This window comes from Tupaia chinensis, unplaced genomic scaffold (genome assembly GCF_000334495.1).
Source record: "Tupaia chinensis unplaced genomic scaffold, TupChi_1.0 Scaffold000159_1, whole genome shotgun sequence".
Classification (NCBI taxonomy): Eukaryota; Metazoa; Chordata; class Mammalia; order Scandentia; family Tupaiidae; genus Tupaia; species Tupaia belangeri.
Window position 1 is genome coordinate 6733927 of NW_006159630.1, and position 20404 is coordinate 6754330.

Consider the following 20404-nt stretch of genomic DNA (forward strand, 5'->3'; position numbering starts at 1 on the left):
GAGGCTCCGCTAAGTAGACTAGAAGCCCCAGTTGGAAAAAGCCCGATAGCTGAGGCTACTGAGCCATCTCTGACTACCAGTGCCTAAAAACAAGACCCTCTGTCCAGGAATCACTTACCAGGTCCTCACCATGTGCCAGGTGTCAGGACAGACACTAGAGATGCCGATATTAGTGAGAAAGTCTCTATGCTGATGGAGTTCATGTTAACAAAGATACGAAAGCCCATTCATGGGACCAGCAGTTAGCGTAATGGCTGTCACTGGACTCTCATGTAGTCAACTGCAGTTCAAGTCCTGGACCCGGGGCTTAAACTCACGCCGGGCGTGGGTGCATGAATGCCCAAGATCCCAAGAGGAAAATGGAGAAGGGATTATGGCATGGCCCTCTCCCCTGGGGGATGATTTCTCGCTTTCTGTGTCTCTCCTTCTGGTGAGTGCACGCACCCTATAGTAAAAACCTCTCCAAAACAAACAAGCCCATTCATGACAATGAAAAGTAATGAAACACTGGGGAACCAGCAGTTAGCGTAATGGCTATGTCGCTGGACTTCCACGTAGTTGACCGTGGTTCGCGTCCCGGACCTGGTGGCTTAAAACTCACGCCGGGCGCGTGTGAGTATGTGCCCAAGATCCCGAGAGGAGAATGGAGGAGAAGGGATTGCGGCATGACCATCCCCCCTGGGGGGTGATTTCTCGCTTTCTGTCTCTATGTCTGTCTCTGTCTGTCTGGCGAGCGCACGTGCCCTATAGCGAAAAAAACCTCTCCAAAAAAAAAAAAAAAAAAGTAATGAAACACCATGTTAGAGATACCTCGGTCAAGTCAACAATCGGTGATGAAGCATCATTAAAGGATTTAACACTAATGCTAGACACAGGCTTATGAAGGAGGGACATAAACACAGTCCCTCCCCATGAGAAGTGCACAATTTAGGACACACAAGATGTTGGACACAAGGCGAGGCCGGGGGCTCCCGAAGATATCATTTACATACTTCTTAGCTCTCTGCCTTTCCCATCTTCTGCCCGTGATTTTTACACCACTGGGCTCAGATGAGCAGCTCCTAACAGTCCTCAGTCTCTAGAGAGCTATTTATCTTGGCCCAACTCTGGCCCTCCCACCAATCTTGTTTCCCATGTGGGCACCCCTGACTCCTTGCCCCACCATTCACCTGGTAGAAATGGCCACCCTTAAGGATAGGCACCAGCCCAATCACAGGCTCACAGTTTTTTAGGGCTTGGTGGAAGATGGTGTAGGGGTTGCGTTCGATGTTCGCCCGTTCCTCTGCAGAAGCAGCACGGTACTTCTCGAACTGCTTCCTCTTCACGGCTTCCAGAGTCTGCAAAGGGACACAGTGGTAGAGGCTGCCCCAGATTCTCTAATGGGTCTACCCACCGAAGCTAGCACCCTGCCCCCTCTCCCCTCATTTGAGGGCTGAGCAGCTCCTCCCTCGGCACATCCAAGATGAAGCCAAGTGTCTCCCCTTGGCTAGACCAGGGCAGAACGAGTGAGCTGAGATTTATGATGCAATATGGAAAATGGCAGTTTTAACTCCTACAGGACCTCAGTAAAGTCCCCACCCCACACACAGAGGGAAGTTAATTTTTAAAAAATTTTATTTTGACTTTATTTATTTTTATTCATTTATTTTAATTTGACCAGAGAGGTTCAGAGCGAGACAGAGAGAAAGAAAGGGAAAGTGAGAAAGCAAGCCGCGGGGTCTGGGACTCAAACCGCAGTCAGCCATGTGGGAGTCCAGTGCCCTTAACCACCAAGCCACCTGCCACCCCCAAAGGAAGTTAATTTTAATACAGGTTTATCCATTCTCTTTCCAGCTAAACTGAAAAAATCAAGTACAAAACTCTGGGAAGAGGTGACCGAGGGGCGAGGCACTATTCACCTGTGTGATGAGTGATCTGGCCAGCACTTTGTTCCCTCCTTTCATCATCATGTTGGTGAATTTACTTCAAGGAGAAGAGCGACATGTTTAGCTTTCCCAGGCTGTAGCACAGAATCCCTCCTGGTGACCCTCCCGGCGACAATCTCAGTTCCCTGGGACAGTCCCAGACCACAGAACAGAGGTAGTTCCATCTACCACCTAACCTGATCAGTGGGTCTTCAAACACAGAGCTTGTTCTCGAGGCTGGCGCAGCCTTGATGAGCTGAGTCTTCTTGAGCTCCTGATCATACCTCTCCTCTTCAGTGAGCTCGTCCACAGACTTGCGGTAATGTTCCTTGTCGACCTGGGGGTCCCTGTATTCAGGGCCATAGCGGCTCCACCTCACCTGGGTTATCCTGGGGGGAGGGAGGAGGCGAGCAAGGGCTGACTCCACAGTGGATAAGCTTGACTTAACAATAGGCATTTCGCCAAGCTGCTGACAACAGTGGCGTGAAACTGCTAAACCTGAGCCGCAGTAATTTGGGCACTTGCCCCAAGAGGTACTAGAGCTCCCCAAACAAGCCGGCAAAGCCCCCTTCCTGTCAAGTGCTAACGGTAAGGGCGGCCTCCCCCGGCCTTGCATCTCTTCCCCCAACTCCCACACATACACGACTCCAACACCCCTGTTAGAACCTTGGGTAAACTGAACCCGCAAATGACGGTCACTGCGCCTTCGGACTGGCCCTAGGTCACTTAGCTAAAGGTCTGAATTCAGATATGCCGGCATCGAGGGCAGTGGTCTCTCCGGGTCCCCGCGCGGCCAAGGTCCCCTTCTTTCCCATAGGTCCCTCCGTGAAGGCCCAAGCGGCGCCCCCAGCTGCCCGGGGCCCTCTCACCCTGGGAGCGGTAGGAGAGCACGCCGCAAGCCCAGCGCCCGGCCAGACCACCCTCGCACAGCCTTCACTGCGGCGGCGGCCATCTTGGCTGGCCGCGAGGACCCCACAGGACTGCCCTCGGCGCGCCTGAGCACGCGACGGGAGACGGGCTAAAGACCGCACGGGGCCCGCTTCTGCATTTCACTCCATTGACCCGGACGCTGGAGCCTCTCGCTCCAAGGTCTAACAGGAGGAGCCAAACAGAAACACTCGCCCTCCAAGATCCGTTGCACTCTCTGGCACGACCCTCGGTGGCGGCACCCGCTCCTCTCAGGCCCCCATGCAGGCCCCGCCCCGGCTCCTCTCGTGCAGAATCTCGCGAGCTTTGACGCCGCGGGGTCGGCCCGGGCGGCTGCAATATGGCGGAGGCGGAAGGGGAAAGCCTGGAGTCCTGGCTCAGTGAGTAGCGGCGGTCGCTTCTGCCTGTCCCCGAGCTGCCGAGCGGTCCCTCTCCTCACCCCCACGTCCCCTCCCGGGGCTCCGCGGCGCTGCCGCCTGGCAGCCCCCGCCTGGGCTGGTCCCGGCCGCGAGCCCTGCGGATCACGCCCCTTCCCGAACGGGGCGCTCGGCCTCGCTCCCTTCGCTGCGGCGCGTCCTCCAGCCCTGGAGCGCGGCGGCGAGAGCTGGGGGTCCTGTCTGCGCGCCGCAGGCTCGGGAAAGCCACAGCCGTGTTCTTCGGGCTGACGTGCATCGGCGCTGTGGGGAGACTGAGGAGCCTCACCGGGCGGTGACTCCGGGACCCTTGCCCCCAACCCTGGCGAAGGGAAAAGCTCTGGATTTGGGCAGAAGCTTGGGGCGTCCGGGGGTGCCGGCGGTGCACACGCCTGGCAGCTTCAGAACTGTGCCCATGCATTCGAGTGACCGCTCCGCCCAGGCAGAATGCTCGAAATGATTTCGCAAAGAGCGGCGGGCGGTGAACCAGAGCGCTGCCTTGTTCCCGCTCGCACGCACACCCTTGACCGTCTGAACGCGCCGGGGTCATTTGTCTACAACCCCGTCTGTGTTAAGCATCGGAGCCCAGCTGTGATGACGGCGGCGCATCTCTGTAATTGCCGTTCGCTGTAGGAAATGCGGGTGCTGTTGTTAGCGGGCAGTTCGCTGCCAAGCATTAAGTGAACCGTCCTGTAGGCTAAACTCCCTGCAGTCTTCCTTGAGTAACGAGGAGGAAGCCGCCTAGGTGCTGCTTGCCTTGGGCTTTCTCAGCAGAGCCTTCAGGCTCTCGGAGGTGATGCCTGTTCCTTCCGTTTCCCTTCTCTTTCCTAGTAAGGCCCCCTCTTCGGGCTGTTCACCTCCGGCTTAAAGGGGCACACATCTCCAAAGGGAGGAAAAAATGACATTACATTTGCAAAACGCCTTGCAGGCAGTTCACAAAGTACTGTGTGGAACTGTTCTCCAAGGAGCTCAGAGTGCTATACCAGCCAGTAAGTTCGTTCACCGAGTATTCTAGCAGAGCAGTCACCACAGCCAGAGTTCCACGGAAAGAGGACGCCCTGTCTCCAAGCCACTTGCCCAGCTAGGCCTTAAATTATGAGAATGGGCAGCTGAGAAGACACTGGTGAGGTGGAGGGAGCACATCCGCTGGGGCACACGTAACCCGCTCAGCTGTTTCTGGCAAGAAGTTCCTTCGGAGACTTAGCAGGGGATAAAAATGGGAAATTATGGGACTGGCAGGTGGTTGAGGGCACTGGCTCATGACAGACTGCAGTTCGCATCCCAGACCTGGTGGCTTGCTTTTTCAATTTCCCTCTCTCACTGTCTCTCTCCCTGGTCAAATTAAATAATAATAATAAAAATTAAAATATGGGGCCAGCAGGTGGCATGGTGGTTAAAGGCGAACAGGGATGAGAAGTGAAGGGAGAGAGATTACAAAAAAAATTGCAGGCCTTGGACGTCCTGGGGCCACATACAGTGGGGACTGGAAGTGGTGAGGGGAGGGGCTCCTGCCTCTCTGGCCGACTGGGATGGGTGTGAGCAGTGTGTGCGGGCACAGAGGCTTCGGGGCCCACATCTGGTGTTCTGGGCCGGAACCGCGCCATTGCCGCCTGTGTGTGCAGGGGCCCTCTCTTCATTGGGCACTGCATTTACTTAGACCACAAGCGCCAGAGTGACCCCAGCTTCAAGAACAGGCTGTGAGAATGTGGGTGGGCCCTGGCCCCTCCTGCCTGCCCTCCCATCCCTGCAAGGGAGGCTGCCAGGGAAGCCCTCCTGCCCTCAGGGTTCCCTCTATTTTGGAAGCTTTTTCTGGTTTTGTTTTGCTTTGTAAATGCCCTTTAATTTGTGTTAACACTTTAGGAACTTGCAGAGCTGTTTCCAGTTTGAAATCCTGGTTTTTGTATTCAGCTTTGAGCCCAAGTCCTAACCAGATCCAGTGCAGTTTCCTTCTGCATTCTCTTTTCTTCTTTCTTTTTTTTTTTTTTTTACAAAAAGTAATTATTATTATTTATTTAATTTTATTTAGTCATTTATTTTTAATTTGGCCAGAAAAAGACACACACACAGAAAGTGAGTGAGTGAGAAAGCAAGACCCCAGGTCCGGGACATGTGGGAGTGTCCAGCGCCTTAACCACCTTGCCACCTGCCCTGCTGGTCCCTCCTTTTTTTTTTTTTTTAAGAGAGGTTTTTGCTATAGGGCACATGCGCTTGCCAGAAAGACAGAGAGAGACAGACAGACAGAAACCACATCCCTTTTCCTCCATTCTCTTCTCAGGATCTTGGGCACGCACGTACACACACCCGGCGTGAGTTTAAGCCACTGGGACTCGAACCGTGGTCGAATACATGGGAGTCCAGCAACATAGCCACTATGCTAACTGCTGGTCCCCCTCCTTATGCATTCTTAAACCCTCTTGGTAGCCTGACTCTGTGCTTCCAGGATATGAGTGAATGCTACAGCAACGCAGAGAGTCCAAAGGACTGCGCTTCTGTGGCTCGGTCTTATTTCAAACCTGCGACATCTAGGAGAGCTTTCGGGAGGGAAATCAAAACCATTGTGAGCCACCGTGAATGCTGAAGTGGCGTCTTGCAGCAAGTCTGTTTTAATAAATATTTTGTAAATTCTCAAAAAAAATTGCAGAGAAAGGGACTGCAGGACTGATAGAAACAGGAAGAGAGGAGACAAGGGTGGGGTTTTCAACCTGGGTGCTGGGGGCAGGGCAACAGGGGACTTTTGAATGGTGGCACGATTTATAGAAATGGGGAAGTTGGGAAGGAGAAGTGGTGTGAGTTTTGGTTTTGTATTTTTCTTTATTCATGATAGAGCAGGTGAGGAAGAGATGAGCACTTTCTACAGGGTCTGTCTGATCCCCCTTCTCCAGTTCCCCAGCGCATCCATCTTGGGCACTTGCACACATGCCCCAAGCTGACAGGACTGGGGATTCAAGCCACTGTTGCCATCTAGGATCTAGCTTCTCTAGGTAGATAGGTAGGTAGGTGCCGCCTACCATGGAGCTGGCCAGTGACGAGTTCTTTTTCTTTTTCTTCTTCTTGGAGAGTTTTTTGCTATAGGGCGCGTGCACTCGCCAGACATACGGAAAGCGAGAAATCACCCCCCAGGGAGGATGGCCATGCTGCAATCCCTTCTCCTCTATTCTCCTCTCAGGATCTTGGGCACGCACGCACACGCGCCCGACGTGAGTTTAAGCCACCAGGTCCGGGACTCAAACCGCGGTCAACTACGTGGGAGTCCAGCGACATAGCCATTACGCTAACTGCTGGTCCCTCCTTTTTTTAATTTAATTTAATTTAATTTATTATTGTTGTAATTTGCTGTAGGGCGTGTGCACTCAATAGAGAGAGAGAGAAAGAGGGAAAATGAGAAAGCAAGTTGCCAAATCTGGGACTTGAACCCGGTTGGCCATGTGGCAATCAAGCACCTTAACCACCATACCACCTGCTGGCCCCAGCAACAATTTTTTAAAAAGATTCTTTCTATACTAAATTAGCACTTACAGAGTCCGGTTTTGTGTACTGATTACTTTTTTTTCATCATGTGTTGAACTAGAACAGCACAACCTCTTAGAGAATAGGATCTGGGTCTTAAACTTTTTCTGTATTCCCTCAGGGGTCCTGCATTCTGTTTGCTTCTTTTTCTTTTTTCTTTTTTTTTTTTCTTTGTTGTAGATCATAAAGACTTGAGAGAGAGAGAAAGAGAAAGCACCCCCATCCCCCAGGGGATGTGGTATGCACACCCAGGTACCCAACATGTTTTTCAAGCCTCCGGGTCCTGGACTCAAACTGTACAATCGGCCACGTGAGATTCAGCTCCTTTACCCACCAAGCCCCTGGCTGACCCATGTGTACTTCATTTTCTGTGGGCGCTTAATAAAGATTTGGTGTCTGACTGAGTTTCTCTTTTGATTCAAGACCCTAGCACTGGAGGGTGATTCTTGACTCGCTTTCCAGCCCATGTTCTTGTGTCTGCCTGTTCCTGTGACATAGAACGGCCTTCCCCGGACTGTCTGGCCACGCTGAGATGGTAGTCTGTGCTGCCCTGGCCCTCTGCTTTAGTCCGTTTCTCTGTCGATGACAGCTAAGTGCCACACTGGGGATCGATGAACAGACGTTTATTTAGCTCATGGCTTTGGAGGGTCAGGGTCAAGGGCGAGTCTTCCTGGGGACTCTGCAGTCTCAGGGCAGCATAATGTGTCATATGGTGAGACAGCAAGAGCATGCATGTCTGTCTGAGTGTGTCCGCTTTGCTGTATTCCCTCTTCTTTTTCTTTAAGAATTATTTTTTTGGGGCCAGCAGATGGTGTGGTGGTTAAGGGCGCTGGACTCCCACATGGCCGACCGTGGTTCGAATCCTGGACCTAATGGCTTGCTTGCTTTCTCTCTCTCTCTCTCTGTCTCTCACTATGTCCTTCTGCAGTCACATTAAAATAAATAAAGTTAATTTCATTGATTTATTAATTCATTTATTTACTTATTTTAACTTGACCATTTTATTTAACAAAATTTATAAAATGAAATAAGATAAATAATTAAAATGATTTAAATAAATAAATAAAGCTAACCTTATTTATTTACTTTATTTTGTTTGATCAGAGAGAGAGAGAAAGTGAGAAAGCAAGCTGCCAGGTCCTCAAACTGTGGTCAGCCATGTGGGAGTCCAGCGCCCTTAACCACCACGCCACCTGCTCACCCCTCCCTCTTCTAAACCGACCAATTAACCTCCTGTTTCGCTAGGCTTACATGCCTGGGGTGTTGAAGTTTGCCCAGGAACTGAAACCTGGCCTCTAACTTGAGCCTCCCACGTGGCTTTCATCTTACCTAGTGGTGACTATCAGTGCACAATGGTGACAGGGCCTGTTCTCACCTCTTAATCCCTTGGTTTGATTGTTTCCATCTTTTTTTTTTCTTTTAGGTTTTTGCCATAGAGCGCATAAGCTCACTAGAGAGAGGTTAAGAGGGAACACGCGGAATCACCCCCTGGGGGATGACTGCACCACAGTCGCTTCTTCTCCATTCTCCTCCTGGGATCTTGGGCACCCACACACACATGACCAGCATGATTTTCAAGCTGTTGAGTCCAGGACTTGAACCGTAGTCAGCCATGTTGGGAGTCTAGCACCTTAACTATCATACTATCTGCTGCTCCCCCCCAACACACACTTCTTAAAGTTTATTAATTGGGCCCAGATCTGGTCACTCAGCAGTAGAACACAACACTGTGAGGTTGATTCACATGGAAAGATTCCAGATTTACATCCGGAGACCTCCCCGAGTACACTGGGAACATGCATGCCCATGACCTGGGGCTGGGGGTGGATCACATCATCAGGACCGTGTTGGAACTACTCCATGTCTCTTACTCATAGAAAAAATAGGGAGACCAGCAGGTGGCATGGTGCTAAAGGTACTGGACTCCCTCATGGTCAACTAGGGTTCGAGTCTCAGGCCTATTGGCTTTCTCTCTCTGTCTCTCCATCTCTCTCTGGTAAGTGCACATGCCATATAGCAAATTTATTTTTTAGGTACTTTATTTAGCTTTATTTATTTTAATTTAACCAGAGAGGGACGTGGGGGTGGGGGTGAAAAAGTAAGCCACCAGGTCTGGGACTCAAACCATGGTTGACCATGTGGGAGTCCAGCGCCCTTACTGGCACCACATACAGCAAATTTTAAAATAATAATTATAAATAAAATTCACTTTTTTAAAAAGAAAAAATAGGTAAGTGAACTTTGAAGAGTTTGTTTTGGGGAGAGATTTTTGTCTTAGGGCACATACACTCACAGGAGAGACAGTGAAAGAAAGTGAGAAATCACCTCCCAGGGGGGATGGCCATGCTGCAGTCCCTTCTCTCTTCTCCTCTGGGGATTTTGGGCGGACACACATGCCCGGCCTGAGTTAGAAACCACTGGGTCTAGTACTCGAACCACAGTCAGCCATGTGGAAGTCTAGCGATGTAATTGCTACGCTATCTGCTTGGCCCCAAAGAGTTTATTTTTAAGTCAACAGGATCCCATGTTGCAGTCCCCACAGCCTTCCCAGCCAGCCAGGGTTAGGGCTGCATGAGCCTGGCGTGTACCGGTTGACCAGGGGGCCAAACTGGCAACTTTCCAGATGGATTCAGCCTCACTTGACGGCACGTTACTGCCACGTCGCCACGACAGCCTCCACCCTCACTGTCTTCATCAACAACCAGAATCCAAAACGACTGTTTTGGGAGGACACATTCAAACCGTAGCATCATGCCTATATGACATTTTGAGGTCCTGCCATAGTCGAAGCTAGCAATGGACTTAGGCTGAAAATAAAAGCAGGGGAGCCAGAGTTGCAGACAGAACAGAATGAGGCTTTCAACAGAGACCCGAAAATAGAAAAAGCAGTGAGTCAGAGCGGAGCCCAGGGGGCAGTGCTGGAAGGCAGGGTCTATAGGGGAGGCTTGTGCCAAGCGGTAGAGCGTGTCAGAGTGGATGGCTCTGTGTTTGTGCTGAGGACAGCAGTGGGCAGATGGAGAGCGAGTCACCCAGCATTATCCAAAGTTTACTCTAGTTCCGTGAGTGAGGTCCGCGTTCTGGGCTGCATGGAGAGCCGAAGGACATGCTTAGAAGGGACCACCGCACCAACACGTGTAGGCCCGGGGACCCACGACCCTGCAGGTTGGTGCCAGGTCTACCTAGGTGAAAGAAACGGGTCTAGCGTTGAACAGAGGCAGAAAGTCAGTAGGAGTGTCTTGGAAGCAGGTGCTGTAGAAACTCTTGTTTGGAAGACGCCTGCTGCTTATGGGGGCGAGGGGTCCACGTTTTACTCTATTTGGAAGGTGTTTTTCCCACTGCAAACAGAGGAAGTGAGTGGGCTCATCTTTCTCCCACCGGGAGGATGTGACTGTTCTCAGAGCCGTAATAGCGTTGGGCGGGTATGACTCCTCAGACCGTCTTATTTTTGTATCCTGCAGCTTCTTGGTGTCAAGTGAGAATTGCAAGTATCTCAGATGTTAAGGATTAGTGAGAAAGCCACACAGCGCCTGGGGGAGACCGCGGTTTCTCTGGAAGTGGGTAGCTAGCAGGTCACTGTAAACCCGTGGCTGTCCGGGCTCTCCTTCAGGTGGCTACCCTTGACTGAACTAATCTCCCTTCTCTCCAAGTTTGATCTTTCCCCTCATCCCATGGTTTTATTTTCATTTACTTCTTCCATGAGAGAGGGAGGCAGAGGCCCCTTCCTCCATCAGGATCTCTACACACACTCCGCCCCAGCCTCAACCAGCCCAGATCCAGGCGTACATGTATCCGGCTCGCACTGGAAGACCTCTGGACACAAGCTCGGGACCTGCCCCGTGGCGACGAGCATCGCAGTGCATGTGCTACCACGGTGTCACTGTGGCTGGCCCGACTTGATATTTTGAACGGCTGCTAATTCTCTTTCAAGATTAGAAACACTTTTTCCACATCTGAGTAGGAATCTAAACTGTCAGAATCTTCTCCCTGCAGCCAGAGCAGAAGTACTGCCCAGCAGGTCCAGCCCTGCCTCGGGAGGTGTCTGCTCAGAGCTCGGGAGCCCTGTTCCATGGAGGGGCTGAAGTCCCTGTTAGGATTTGGTCATCTGGTCAGTGATTCTTACGGAAAGACTCAGAATTGTGAGAAATCTGAGCCCCAGAATTCTGATGCACCTTGTTGGCTGTTCCTCCACTTCGGGCCCTGGTGGGGGGCATGCAAAGAGACGGCTATTCTAAAGGGATGTGTGACTCCAGCCTTCTGTTTGTCTTCTCAACCTGAAACACTAAATTTAGCAAACAGCTCGAGAGTGCTTTTTCAAAGAGGGGGCCTCCAGATGTGACCCCAAAGTGGGCACCCAGTTAAGTGCATTCAGCTGGGCCGTCCTTGTCCTTGGTAGGCACAGTTCTGAGGCTGAGGGAGGAGGGCCCAGACCGCAGTCCAGTGTTACCTGACAGCAGGGATGTGTTCTGAGAAATGCACGTGTGCGAGCCTCCTTGTGCGTACACAAGCCCGTGTGGCATGGCCTCAGTACATCGTGGCCATGTGTGTGGTCTGACGGGCCGTTGTCAGGTGTGCAGCTCACTGTTGGCTGAAACCTCGTCGTGCAGAGCATGACTACGTGTAGTCCCTGGATCGTAACCCGGAGGGACCCTCAGAGAACTCCCCAGCACTTGTCTGTGCTTGACGGTGGGAAGCCTTTTAAGCCAGGGGTGGAGCTGTTCAGGCCGAGCTGTCTCCGTGCTCCTGGGGGCCGGATTGCACAGGGATGGGGCCCGGCTTGGCAGTGACTGGTGTCATGCGCAGTCTCAAAGTCACTTCCGCACCAGGCCGGGTCTGGCGCAGAGGTCATGTCTACTCAGGAGAAGCCAGAGCCCACGAGTGGACTGAATCTCTGGCCCCGTCGGCCTGAAAGACACTCGACCCCTGTGTTGGTATCCAAGCCACGACTGGCCGGAGGCCCAGGGAGGAAGGGGATCACGGTGTGACTCAGGCCCTGGGGAGGGTGCTCTTCTCTTTCTTTTACATGTGAACATACACAGTTTATTATGAATAAATGAAAAATGTTTTGTTTTTGTCATGGAACGTGTGTGCTCGCTAGAGGTACATAGTGAGAGGGAAAGTAAGAAATCACCCCCTCGGGAGGGTGGCCATGGTGTAGTCCCTTCTCTATTCTCCTCCTGGGGTTTTGGGCATACACACATGGGCTGGGTGTGATTTTTTTTTTTAAGCCACCAAGTCTGAGACTCTCACCCCCATCAGCCTTGTGGGAGTCCAGTGCCTTAGCCACCCTGCCACCTGCTGGCTCCAATGGGGAAAAATTTTTTAAGAATTAAAAAATATTAAGCATGGGACCAGCAGTTGGCGTAATGGCTGTGTTGCTAGACTTCCGTGTAGCCAACCATGGTTTGAGTCCTGGACCCGGTGGCTTAAACTCATGCCGGGTGCGTGTGTGTACGTGCCCAAGATCCTGAGAGGAGAATGGAGAAGGGATTGCTGTGTGACCTTGCCCCCTGGGGGGTGATTTCTCGTTCTCTATCTCTCTCTGTCTTTCTGGCGAGTGCACACACTAAACCCTCTAAAAAAAAAAAAAAGCATTAAGTAAGGTTATAGCTTAAAACATCTTTCAGTGCCCCCCCCACCGGGGTGATAACCATGCCACAATCCCTTCTCCTCCATTCTCCTCCTCCATTCTCTTGGGATTTGGGGCATGCATGCACATGTACCCAGCATGAGTTTCAAACTTCCAGGTCCAGGACGCAAACTGTGATCGTCCATGTGGGAGTCCAGCGACGTAATCATTACACCATGGGCGCGTGCACGCCTGCGGTACTCAGAAAGGCCTCGGTGTGAGCAAGCAGCCTGCGGCTGTGGGCTGCCCGGCAGACACCCCTTACCGTGTACCACTGCCCAGCCCACTCTCCAGAGCCCTGCTCGTTTAGCACTTAGCCTGTTGTATGTGGCGGAGTGTTCTTTGCACATTTCCCGGAGGTTTTTATTGCTGACACCTCGGTCACTTGTGTTGATTTCCCTGTTTGTGCTGCTGCTCCTGATCCGCTCAAAGCCCCATGAGGCAGAGGGGTGTCTTCTCTTCCACCCGTCACTTTCGGATGCTGGGCGGGGAGCAGTGTGCGTGTCTGACAGCAGCCCCACTGCCCTGCTGAGGCTTGAGTGAATTTGGAAGCAAACTGAGTGCCTAAAAATTGTAAAGAAAACTTTTTATTGTGTTCTCCTTGCTCTTCATAACAGCTGTCCTCTTTGTTCTGTCCCAAGATAAAGCCACCAATCCTTCCAACCGCCAGGAGGACTGGGAATACATCATTGGCTTCTGTGATCAGATCAACAAAGAGCTTGAAGGGTGAGTCTCAGTGCGGTTGGGGCAGGTGAGAGCTGACTGGAAAAGTCAAAACTGCGGCCAAAGACCCCTACCCAGATGGCCCATGTCAGTGTGTGACAGCGAGCCCTGCTCGTCCCCAGGCCACAGATTGCCGTCCGACTGCTGGCCCACAAGATCCAGTCGCCGCAGGAATGGGAGGCAGTCCAGGCCCTGACGGTAGGTCCTTCTCTCTCCAGAGGTGGAAGCAGTGAGTCTTCCCCTGCCCAGGCCTTCCCTCATGTCCCTGCGGGCTTCCCGATGGTGTCAGGGCGTATGTCCGAAAGCCAGTGGAATACCCTCAATGAAGACATGTTCAGCCAGCCATTCCACAAATGCATATGCCACTGTGCCCAGCACTGAGGCTTCAGGAGGTGACTACAGAGTGAGCCCTGCCAGCAGGGGTGCCAAGGCAGGGCGCCCAGAGGCCCTGAGCCCAGCTGGCTCTCAGAGAAGGCTTCTTGGCACGCTGCCGACCAAGCTGCCTCGATAGTGAGGACTGGGCCACCCAGGACTCAGGCGAGCACCATTGGTTCTGCAGACAGAAGTAATGGCTGTTAGGAGCGCAGGCATCATGGGGGCCGGCAGGTGGCCTGCTGGTTAAAAGGTGCTGGATTCCTACATGGTGGACCGCAGCTTGAGTCCTAGGCCTGGCAGCTTGCTTTTTCACTTTCCCTTTCTCTCTCTCTCTCTCTTGTCTCTCCCTGGTCAAATTAAAAAATAATATTTAAAAAAAAGGGAATTAAATACATAAATATTTTTGAAAAAGTGCTGGCATCACACCAAAGGGGCAGGCCACAGGGGAGGACCTTGGTGTAGATTCAGGCTCAATGAATTCGAGATGCCGAGTGAGTGGTGCATGGCGCTTGTGGGCTGCCTGCCCCCGTACACCAGGGAGTAGCTGAGTGCAGGGGAATCCCGGTTCTTCCTGAACCTTGTTTGGGCCCTAGAATGCTAGACAGAGGACCTGGCGCTTAAATAGCTGAAGAGCAAAGACATTGAAAGAGTGATTCTCAACTGGTGGTGGTTTGCCTACCATGGGACTTTGTAAGACCTGGAGACGTTCTCAGCTGTCAGCTGTTAGGAGGGGACGTGCTGGTGGGAGCTGGTGGGTAGAGGCCAGGAATGCTGCTAAATATTCTAGAATGTACAGGATCAGGACCAGCAGTTAGCGTAATGGCTATGTCGCTGAACTCCCATGTAGCCAACCACAATTCGAATCCCGGACCCAGTGGCTTAAACTCACTCCAGGCGCATGTGCGTGCGTGCCCAAGATCCCGAGAGGAGAATGGAGAAGGGATTGTGGTGTGGCCATCCCCCCTGGGCGGGGGTGATTTCTCGCTTTCTATCTCTCTGGCGAGTACATGTGCCCTATAGCAAAAACCTCTCCCCTCTCCCCCCAAAAAAAAGAAGAATGTACAGGATGCCCCTTCTCAAAAAAATGACCATCGCACCTTGTCAGCAGGACCACAGTAAGAAACCGTGCTTTAAAAACTGAAGCCAAGGGGGAACCAGCAGTTAGCGTAATGGCTATGTCGCTGGACTCCCAAGTAGTCGACCGCGGTTCGTGTCCCGGACCCGGTGGCTTAAAACTCACGCCCAGGCGCGTGTGCGTGCGTGCCCAAGATCCCGAGAGGAGAATGGAGGAGAAGGGATTGCGGTGTGACCATCCCCCCTGGGGGGTGATTTCTCGTTTTCTGTCTCTATGTCTCTCTCTGTCTGTCTGGCGCGCCCTACAGTGAAAATCTCTCCCAAAAAAAAAAAAACAAAACAAAACCTAAACCAAAGGACCAGGAAATGGCGTAATGGCTATGTCGCTGGACTCCCATGTAGTCAACCGTGGTGTAAGTCCCAGACCTGATGGCTTGAACTCACACCTGGTGTGTGTGCGTGCGTGTCCAAGATCCTAAGAGGAGAATGGAGAAGGGATTGTAATATGGCCACCCCCTTGGGGGGTGATTTCTCACTTTCTATCTCTCTGTCTTTCTGGCAACTGCACACGTCCTATAGCAAAAACCTCTCCAAAAAAAAAAACCGAAGGCAAGCTGGCCACATGGCCCAGTGGTCACAGCCCTGATGGCATAAGGAGCACTCCAGGCACATGAATGTGCATAGACGGAGGGATTGCAGCATGGCTGCACCCACTGCTCCCCACTGGAGGGGTGTCCTCTGTCTCTGTCTCTCTCTGGTGAGCACACACACCTGGCTATTAAAAATAAAAAAGGAAGCCAAGTCAATGGAGTTGAGAGGCCGTGCACCGCTCAGTGTGAACTGCAGGCCAGGGGCTACAGGCCGCACAGGTCAGGGGAGGACGTGGGGGGCAGGGAGGAATGCTGTTGTCTGTTCAGGGTGAGGGATTTAAGCAGTCTGAGCACCCTTGCCCCCAAGGAATGTTAGTTTGTTGTGGGAAGGCCCTTCGGTCCTGAGGCAGAGACTCGTTATGCCCCTGGGCTGGGTTTTCGCATTGTAGAACAGGAGGACAGACTCACAGCACCTCCCAGACCTGGCATCCAGGCTGCTCAGCAGAGGCGCACAGGTCCGGGGGACAAGCTGTCGTTACCCTGCTGCTCAGCCCACACCGGTGCTGTCTAGGGGCCAGGGGCCCGCCCTCAGCAAGCTCCCCTTTGGCCGTAGGTGCTGGAGGCGTGCATGAAGAACTGCGGGAGGAGGTTCCACAGCGAAGTGGGGAAGTTCCGGTTTCTGAATGAGTTAATCAAAGTTGTCTCCCCAAAGGTCAGTCAGCAGCGTCTTCACTTTGTGTTCCTCCCGTCTGCACCTTTCTGGCTTCCAGCACCCGGCAGTGTCTCCAGGGACCAAGAGTCCGTCCTGTTCTTGGACACTGGGTGCTGGAAGTGACAGAGCGACCAAATGGCTGTGGGACAGGCTGCCTGCTCTGAGGGTTCCCAGCCCACGACAGCAGTGCAGCGTGGCTGTGCGTGTGGTGCCAGATTGGGGTCCTCTGTGGCACAGGACGCAGGCCCCAGATCAACTGGGTCTACGACCTCCTGAAAGCAGGGGCAGATGTTTTGCATACTAAAGGCCTTCTCAGGAGCTCCTTGGAGCTCAGAGCCTCTTGAGCTTCTGGCAGTTTGTGCTTGGAAACATGGTGAGGTGCTCCTACCCCTGCCAAGCTCAGATTGCCCAGGTGGGCACAACCATTCCCCAGGGGTCCCTCCCCACCTCTGTCCCCACACCTGACACCCACTGGTTTCAAGCAGCCCTGTCATCCCCACGCAGAGCCTGCACTTCCCGCTCCAGCCCGCAGCTACCGGGTTGTCCCCTTCCCTTTGCTCTTAGTACCTGGGGGACAGGGTGTCTGAGAAAGTGAAGACCAAGATCATCGAGCTGCTCTACAGCTGGACAGTGGCCCTGCCGGAAGAAGCCAAGATCAAAGATGCCTACCACATGTTGAAGAGGCAGGGTAGGTGTCCACCTGCCCTAGGCCTCGGAAGCCCCACAGGCTGGACAGGGCACAGAGGGAAGGGAATGCCAGGGGCCCTAGATCCCTCTCCTCTTCCTACAGAGAAGGCATCTGTCCCCAGAGCAGTCCCATCCAGAGCCCGACGTGCTTCCTGTTACAGGATATGACCCTTGGAATGTGAGGAGTGGTGACAGGGGGACCACAGCCTGAACGCACTGTGCCCTGTCCTTTCAGGCATAGTGCAGTCTGACCCCCTGACCCCTGCGGACAGGACGCTGATCCCCTCACCGCCACCTCGTCCCAAAAACCCTGTATTTGACGATGAGGAGAAATCCAAGGTAAAGGCTGCACAGGTGGGGTTTCCCGGTGGGCGGCGGCCCAGGAGGGCGCGGGTGGGGTTTCCCAGGTGGGAGTCAGCCCAGGAAGGGCCCGTGGTAGCCCTACAAGGAGGCTGTCTCTGGCGTCTCCTGGGGTTGGGGCGGTGGCTGCCTTCCCCTCAGCTTTAATACCCTCTCCTCCAGCTCCTAGCCAAGCTGCTAAAGAGCAAGAACCCCGATGACCTGCAAGAGGCCAACAAGCTCATAAAGTCCATGGTGAAGGAAGTGAGTGGGCCCGAGTCTCTGCGTGGGTTGGGGCCCGGCCACAAGCCAAAGTTGCTGCCTTCCCCTGCACGTGAGGCCCATTCCTTGTGGCTTCTGCTAGCCCTCGCCGGGAGAGGCTGAGAACAGGAGCAGCAGCATCGCACTGTGGAAGAGGCTGGACCGTTGACCAGGAGGGCCCCCAGGGGTGGGGCAGGGCAGGAGTGCTGGGGGCCTGCAGACCGGACCGGGAACCGCCCTGTAAGGTGCTTGGGGCCTGGCCTCTGCTCTAGCGTTGTGAAGAGGCGTGAACTCAGCCCCTGAAAGTGGGAAAACGGGCCAGTCGAGCTCTCCTTGGTCCTTTGGTGGCAGGACGAGGCGCGGATCCAGAAGGTGACCAAGCGCCTGCACACCCTGGAGGAGGTGAACAACAATGCGAAGCTGCTGGGCGAGATGCTGCTGCATTACAGCCGCGAGGACTCCTCGCAAGGAGACCGGGAACTCATGAAGGTAGCCCATCGCCCTCCAGGAGTGCGTCCCTGCTGTCACTGGGCTGGGCGCTCGCTGCTCGTGAGCTCATATCTGGGCAGCGGGGAGGTGGAGGGTGGCATCCCCTTTCATAGGATTTTGCTGTTGGGTGCATGTGCACGCTGGGGAGAGAGAAAATGAGAGACACCACGGGGGCTGGGGTGTGACCGTGCCACAGTCCCTTCTCCATTCTCCTTGGGAATTTGGGCACACACACAAGTGCCTGGTGTGTTTTTCAAGATGGGGATCCAGGACTTGAACCACATGGTTAGCCATGTGGGATCCAGCACCTTCACCACCATGCCTGGCCCAGCATCCCCATCTTAAATGAGATGAGTGTTCACCCCTGCCTTTGAAGAGAGGCTTCGCTGCGACTCTGAGGCAGTGCTCGCCCAGGAGGCAGGAAGGGCCCATCTTGCCCTGGACCTGCCTAGTGGAGTCTGCCTGCACAGGCGTCTCAGGTGGACTGTGGCTTGCCTCGGCCCCTGCCCTGTGGTAACTGACTGTGCTTCTCTGAGGAGACCTGCGTTCCGGGCACGAGCAGAGTCAGATTTGGAGCCTCGTGTAGGTGCGATCTGTCACGGGTGTCTTTCAGGAACTCTTTGATCGGTGTGAGAGCAAGAGGCGAACCTTATTTAAACTAGCCAGTGAGACAGAGGACAATGACAGTAGTCTGGGTGAGTGGGGAGGAAACTGGTTGGCAGGGATGAGCCAGGGATTGGGACATGCGTGGGAGTCACTCTCTCCCGCTCTAGGGGACATCCTGCAGGCCAGTGACAACCTCTCCCGGGTCATCAACTCCTATAAGACAATTATCGAGGGGCAGGTTGTTAATGGTGAGACCTCAGCCATGCCAGACTCTGAAGGTACAGTGCTTGGATTCCCTCTGGACCCTGCAGCCCAGCCCCACCCACAGACCCTGGTGCACGCTGACATGGGGAGGTTAAGGCATCCCAAGCAGTCCCCTCACTTCCCAGAGGCCAGGAGATGCAGGGGGGGTTCCTGGCCTGCCTTCTCCAGCTTGTCTTTCAGTGGCCCCTGGCAGAAATGCCATCAGCTTCTGCCAGAGGTTGGTGCGTTAGCCTCTGTGCCCAGGGTCCTGCCTCCTGACTCGTGGCTGCTGGAATAGCCGATTCCTCCTGTACCCCTTCAGGAAACCTTCACTCCAGTAACCAAGGCACTCTCATCGACCTTGCCGAGTCGGACACACCAAAGGATTCAGCCCCCGCCCCTGCTTCCTCAGGCATCCCTATCCTCCCTCCGCCCCCCCAGGCCACAGGACCTCCCCGCAGCCGCACATCCAGCCAGGCCGAGGCCCCACCCAGGCCCAACAGCACGAGCAACGCCCTCTCCTTGCTGGACGAAGAGCTGCTCTGCCTGGGTATGTCCTCAGGGAGGCTGAGGGGCTTTGGCAAGGCCTTCGGAGGAAGGAGGCTCTGGAACCAGGAGGTCCAAGGTGGGCAGAGGCTCCAGCTGTAGACAGAGTCAAGTTCCTTTTTTCTTGAGGCCACCAGGACATCTTCCCGGTAGGCACAGTGTCCCACTCTGCTCCCCTCCATGGGGCAGCCTAGAGCACATCCCCAGCCCCTGCACCCGTTGTCGCTGTTCCGCAGGTAGCCCCTCCTCAGGCTGGAGCTGCCTGAACTCTGAACCTCTTCTCAAGTTTTTTTTTTGCCCTTCATGAGGAAGAAGGGGAAGAGGAGAGAGGTGTTTCTGACAGGGTCCCACTCTGCTGCAGTCTCCCTGATCTAACCTCCAGATTAACCAGGATCACAGGCTCGCCACTGTGCCTGGTGTTCAGGCTAGCCCAGAACCAAACCTCAGCCTCCCGCACGGCCTCCAGCCTCCCGAGCAGTGGCACCCCCAGTGCAGCCCATGTTTTCTTCTGTGTTCTCAGGCATTGCTGACCCAGCCCCCAGTGCCCCTCCCAAGGAGACAGCGGGAACTAGCCCGTGGCACCTGTTCCAGGTAGGGCCACAGCGAGGGCAACTACTCATGTGCTTGATTGGGTGTCTGACTGCGCTGAGCTGGAGCCAGAACCAGAGCCCCAGCCTCCCTTACCCTGGGACCACTGCCTGGGTGGCTGGAACAGGGCATGCCTCTAAGGGCTCTGCTCTGGCTCTGGCGGCTGCAGGTCCAGTGGGACTGACAGGCTGCACCTCTGATGCCCAGTGACGAGGGAGGGTGGGGAGCTGCAGATCAGCCCCTACCACCTGCTTTTCCTCTGTAGGGTGAACCATCCGACCTGGACTTCTTTGGTGCCAAGTCCGTGGCTACCACTGGCTTCTGCTCAGAGGGTCCTCTGCTCCAACCCCCAGTCCCACCCTTGAGCACCTCCCAAACGCCCCTGCTGCCTCCCTTCCCAGCGCCCAGGGTCCCAGCCAACGTTCCTGCTCCTAGTGCAGGCTCCTTGTTCTCTGCTGGCCTGGCCTCGGCTTTGACCCCAAAGGCTGAGCCCACAGTCCCTGGGAACTGTGGCTCAGTGTCTGGTGACAGCACCCTACACCACCTGGACACTCTGGACCAGCTCCTACAAGAGGCCAAAGCGTAATGAGGGGAGGAAGGGTGGGGTATGGGGTTGGGCCTGAGGAGCGGGGATCCACTGTGGCCCCTCAGCCAGGCCACAGGCCAAGGTATGGCTGAGCGCTGGCTCTGGCTCAGCAGCTTAGGCCCTCTGACTTGCCTTTTGTCTTCCTGCCTCCCAGGACCTCGGGCTTGGTGAAACCCGGTTCCTCCCGCTTCTCTCCAGCGGCTGCTGC

At 54.2% G+C, this 20404-nt stretch overlaps 2 protein-coding genes and 1 non-coding gene across 5 annotated transcripts in view; 2 read left to right on the plus strand and 1 right to left on the minus strand.

Moving 5' to 3' along the window:
* The window catches only part of MRPS7 (mitochondrial ribosomal protein S7), a 4298-nt gene extending 601 nt beyond the window's left edge, over positions 1–3697 (minus strand). Inside the window, exons 1-4 of one of the 2 annotated variants that reach the window (XM_014586773.2) lie at positions 3534–3697; positions 2102–2293; positions 1899–1962; positions 1170–1337 (exon numbers count right to left, since the gene is read on the minus strand). In XM_014586773.2, coding sequence (XP_014442259.1) covers positions 1170–1337; positions 1899–1962; positions 2102–2293; positions 3534–3661 — 552 coding nt within the window. In that variant the 5' untranslated portion in view covers positions 3662–3697. Of the gene's footprint in view, positions 1–1169; positions 1338–1898; positions 1963–2101; positions 2294–2773; positions 3021–3533 lie in introns of those variants that run through there. The other variant, XM_006145827.3, reaches the window with a different exon arrangement.
* GGA3 (golgi associated, gamma adaptin ear containing, ARF binding protein 3) overlaps positions 2425–20404 on the plus strand; it is a 19564-nt gene continuing 1584 nt past the window's right edge. The window contains exons 1-13 of one of the 2 annotated variants that reach the window (XM_006145826.3): positions 2425–2492; positions 13019–13103; positions 13223–13298; positions 15753–15851; positions 16416–16539; positions 16774–16877; positions 17061–17141; positions 17490–17627; positions 18241–18322; positions 18401–18511; positions 18799–19026; positions 19543–19613; positions 19876–20192. In XM_006145826.3, coding sequence (XP_006145888.1) covers positions 15768–15851; positions 16416–16539; positions 16774–16877; positions 17061–17141; positions 17490–17627; positions 18241–18322; positions 18401–18511; positions 18799–19026; positions 19543–19613; positions 19876–20192 — 1340 coding nt within the window. In that variant the 5' untranslated portion in view covers positions 2425–2492; positions 13019–13103; positions 13223–13298; positions 15753–15767. Of the gene's footprint in view, positions 2493–3043; positions 3212–13018; positions 13104–13222; positions 13299–15752; positions 15852–16415; positions 16540–16773; positions 16878–17060; positions 17142–17489; positions 17628–18240; positions 18323–18400; positions 18512–18798; positions 19027–19542; positions 19614–19875; positions 20193–20404 lie in introns of those variants that run through there. The other variant, XM_006145825.3, reaches the window with a different exon arrangement.
* Positions 5641–5768, plus strand: LOC114007349 (small nucleolar RNA SNORA14). The gene has a single exon (XR_003548983.1). It is a non-coding gene; the product is annotated as a small nucleolar RNA SNORA14 (small nucleolar RNA).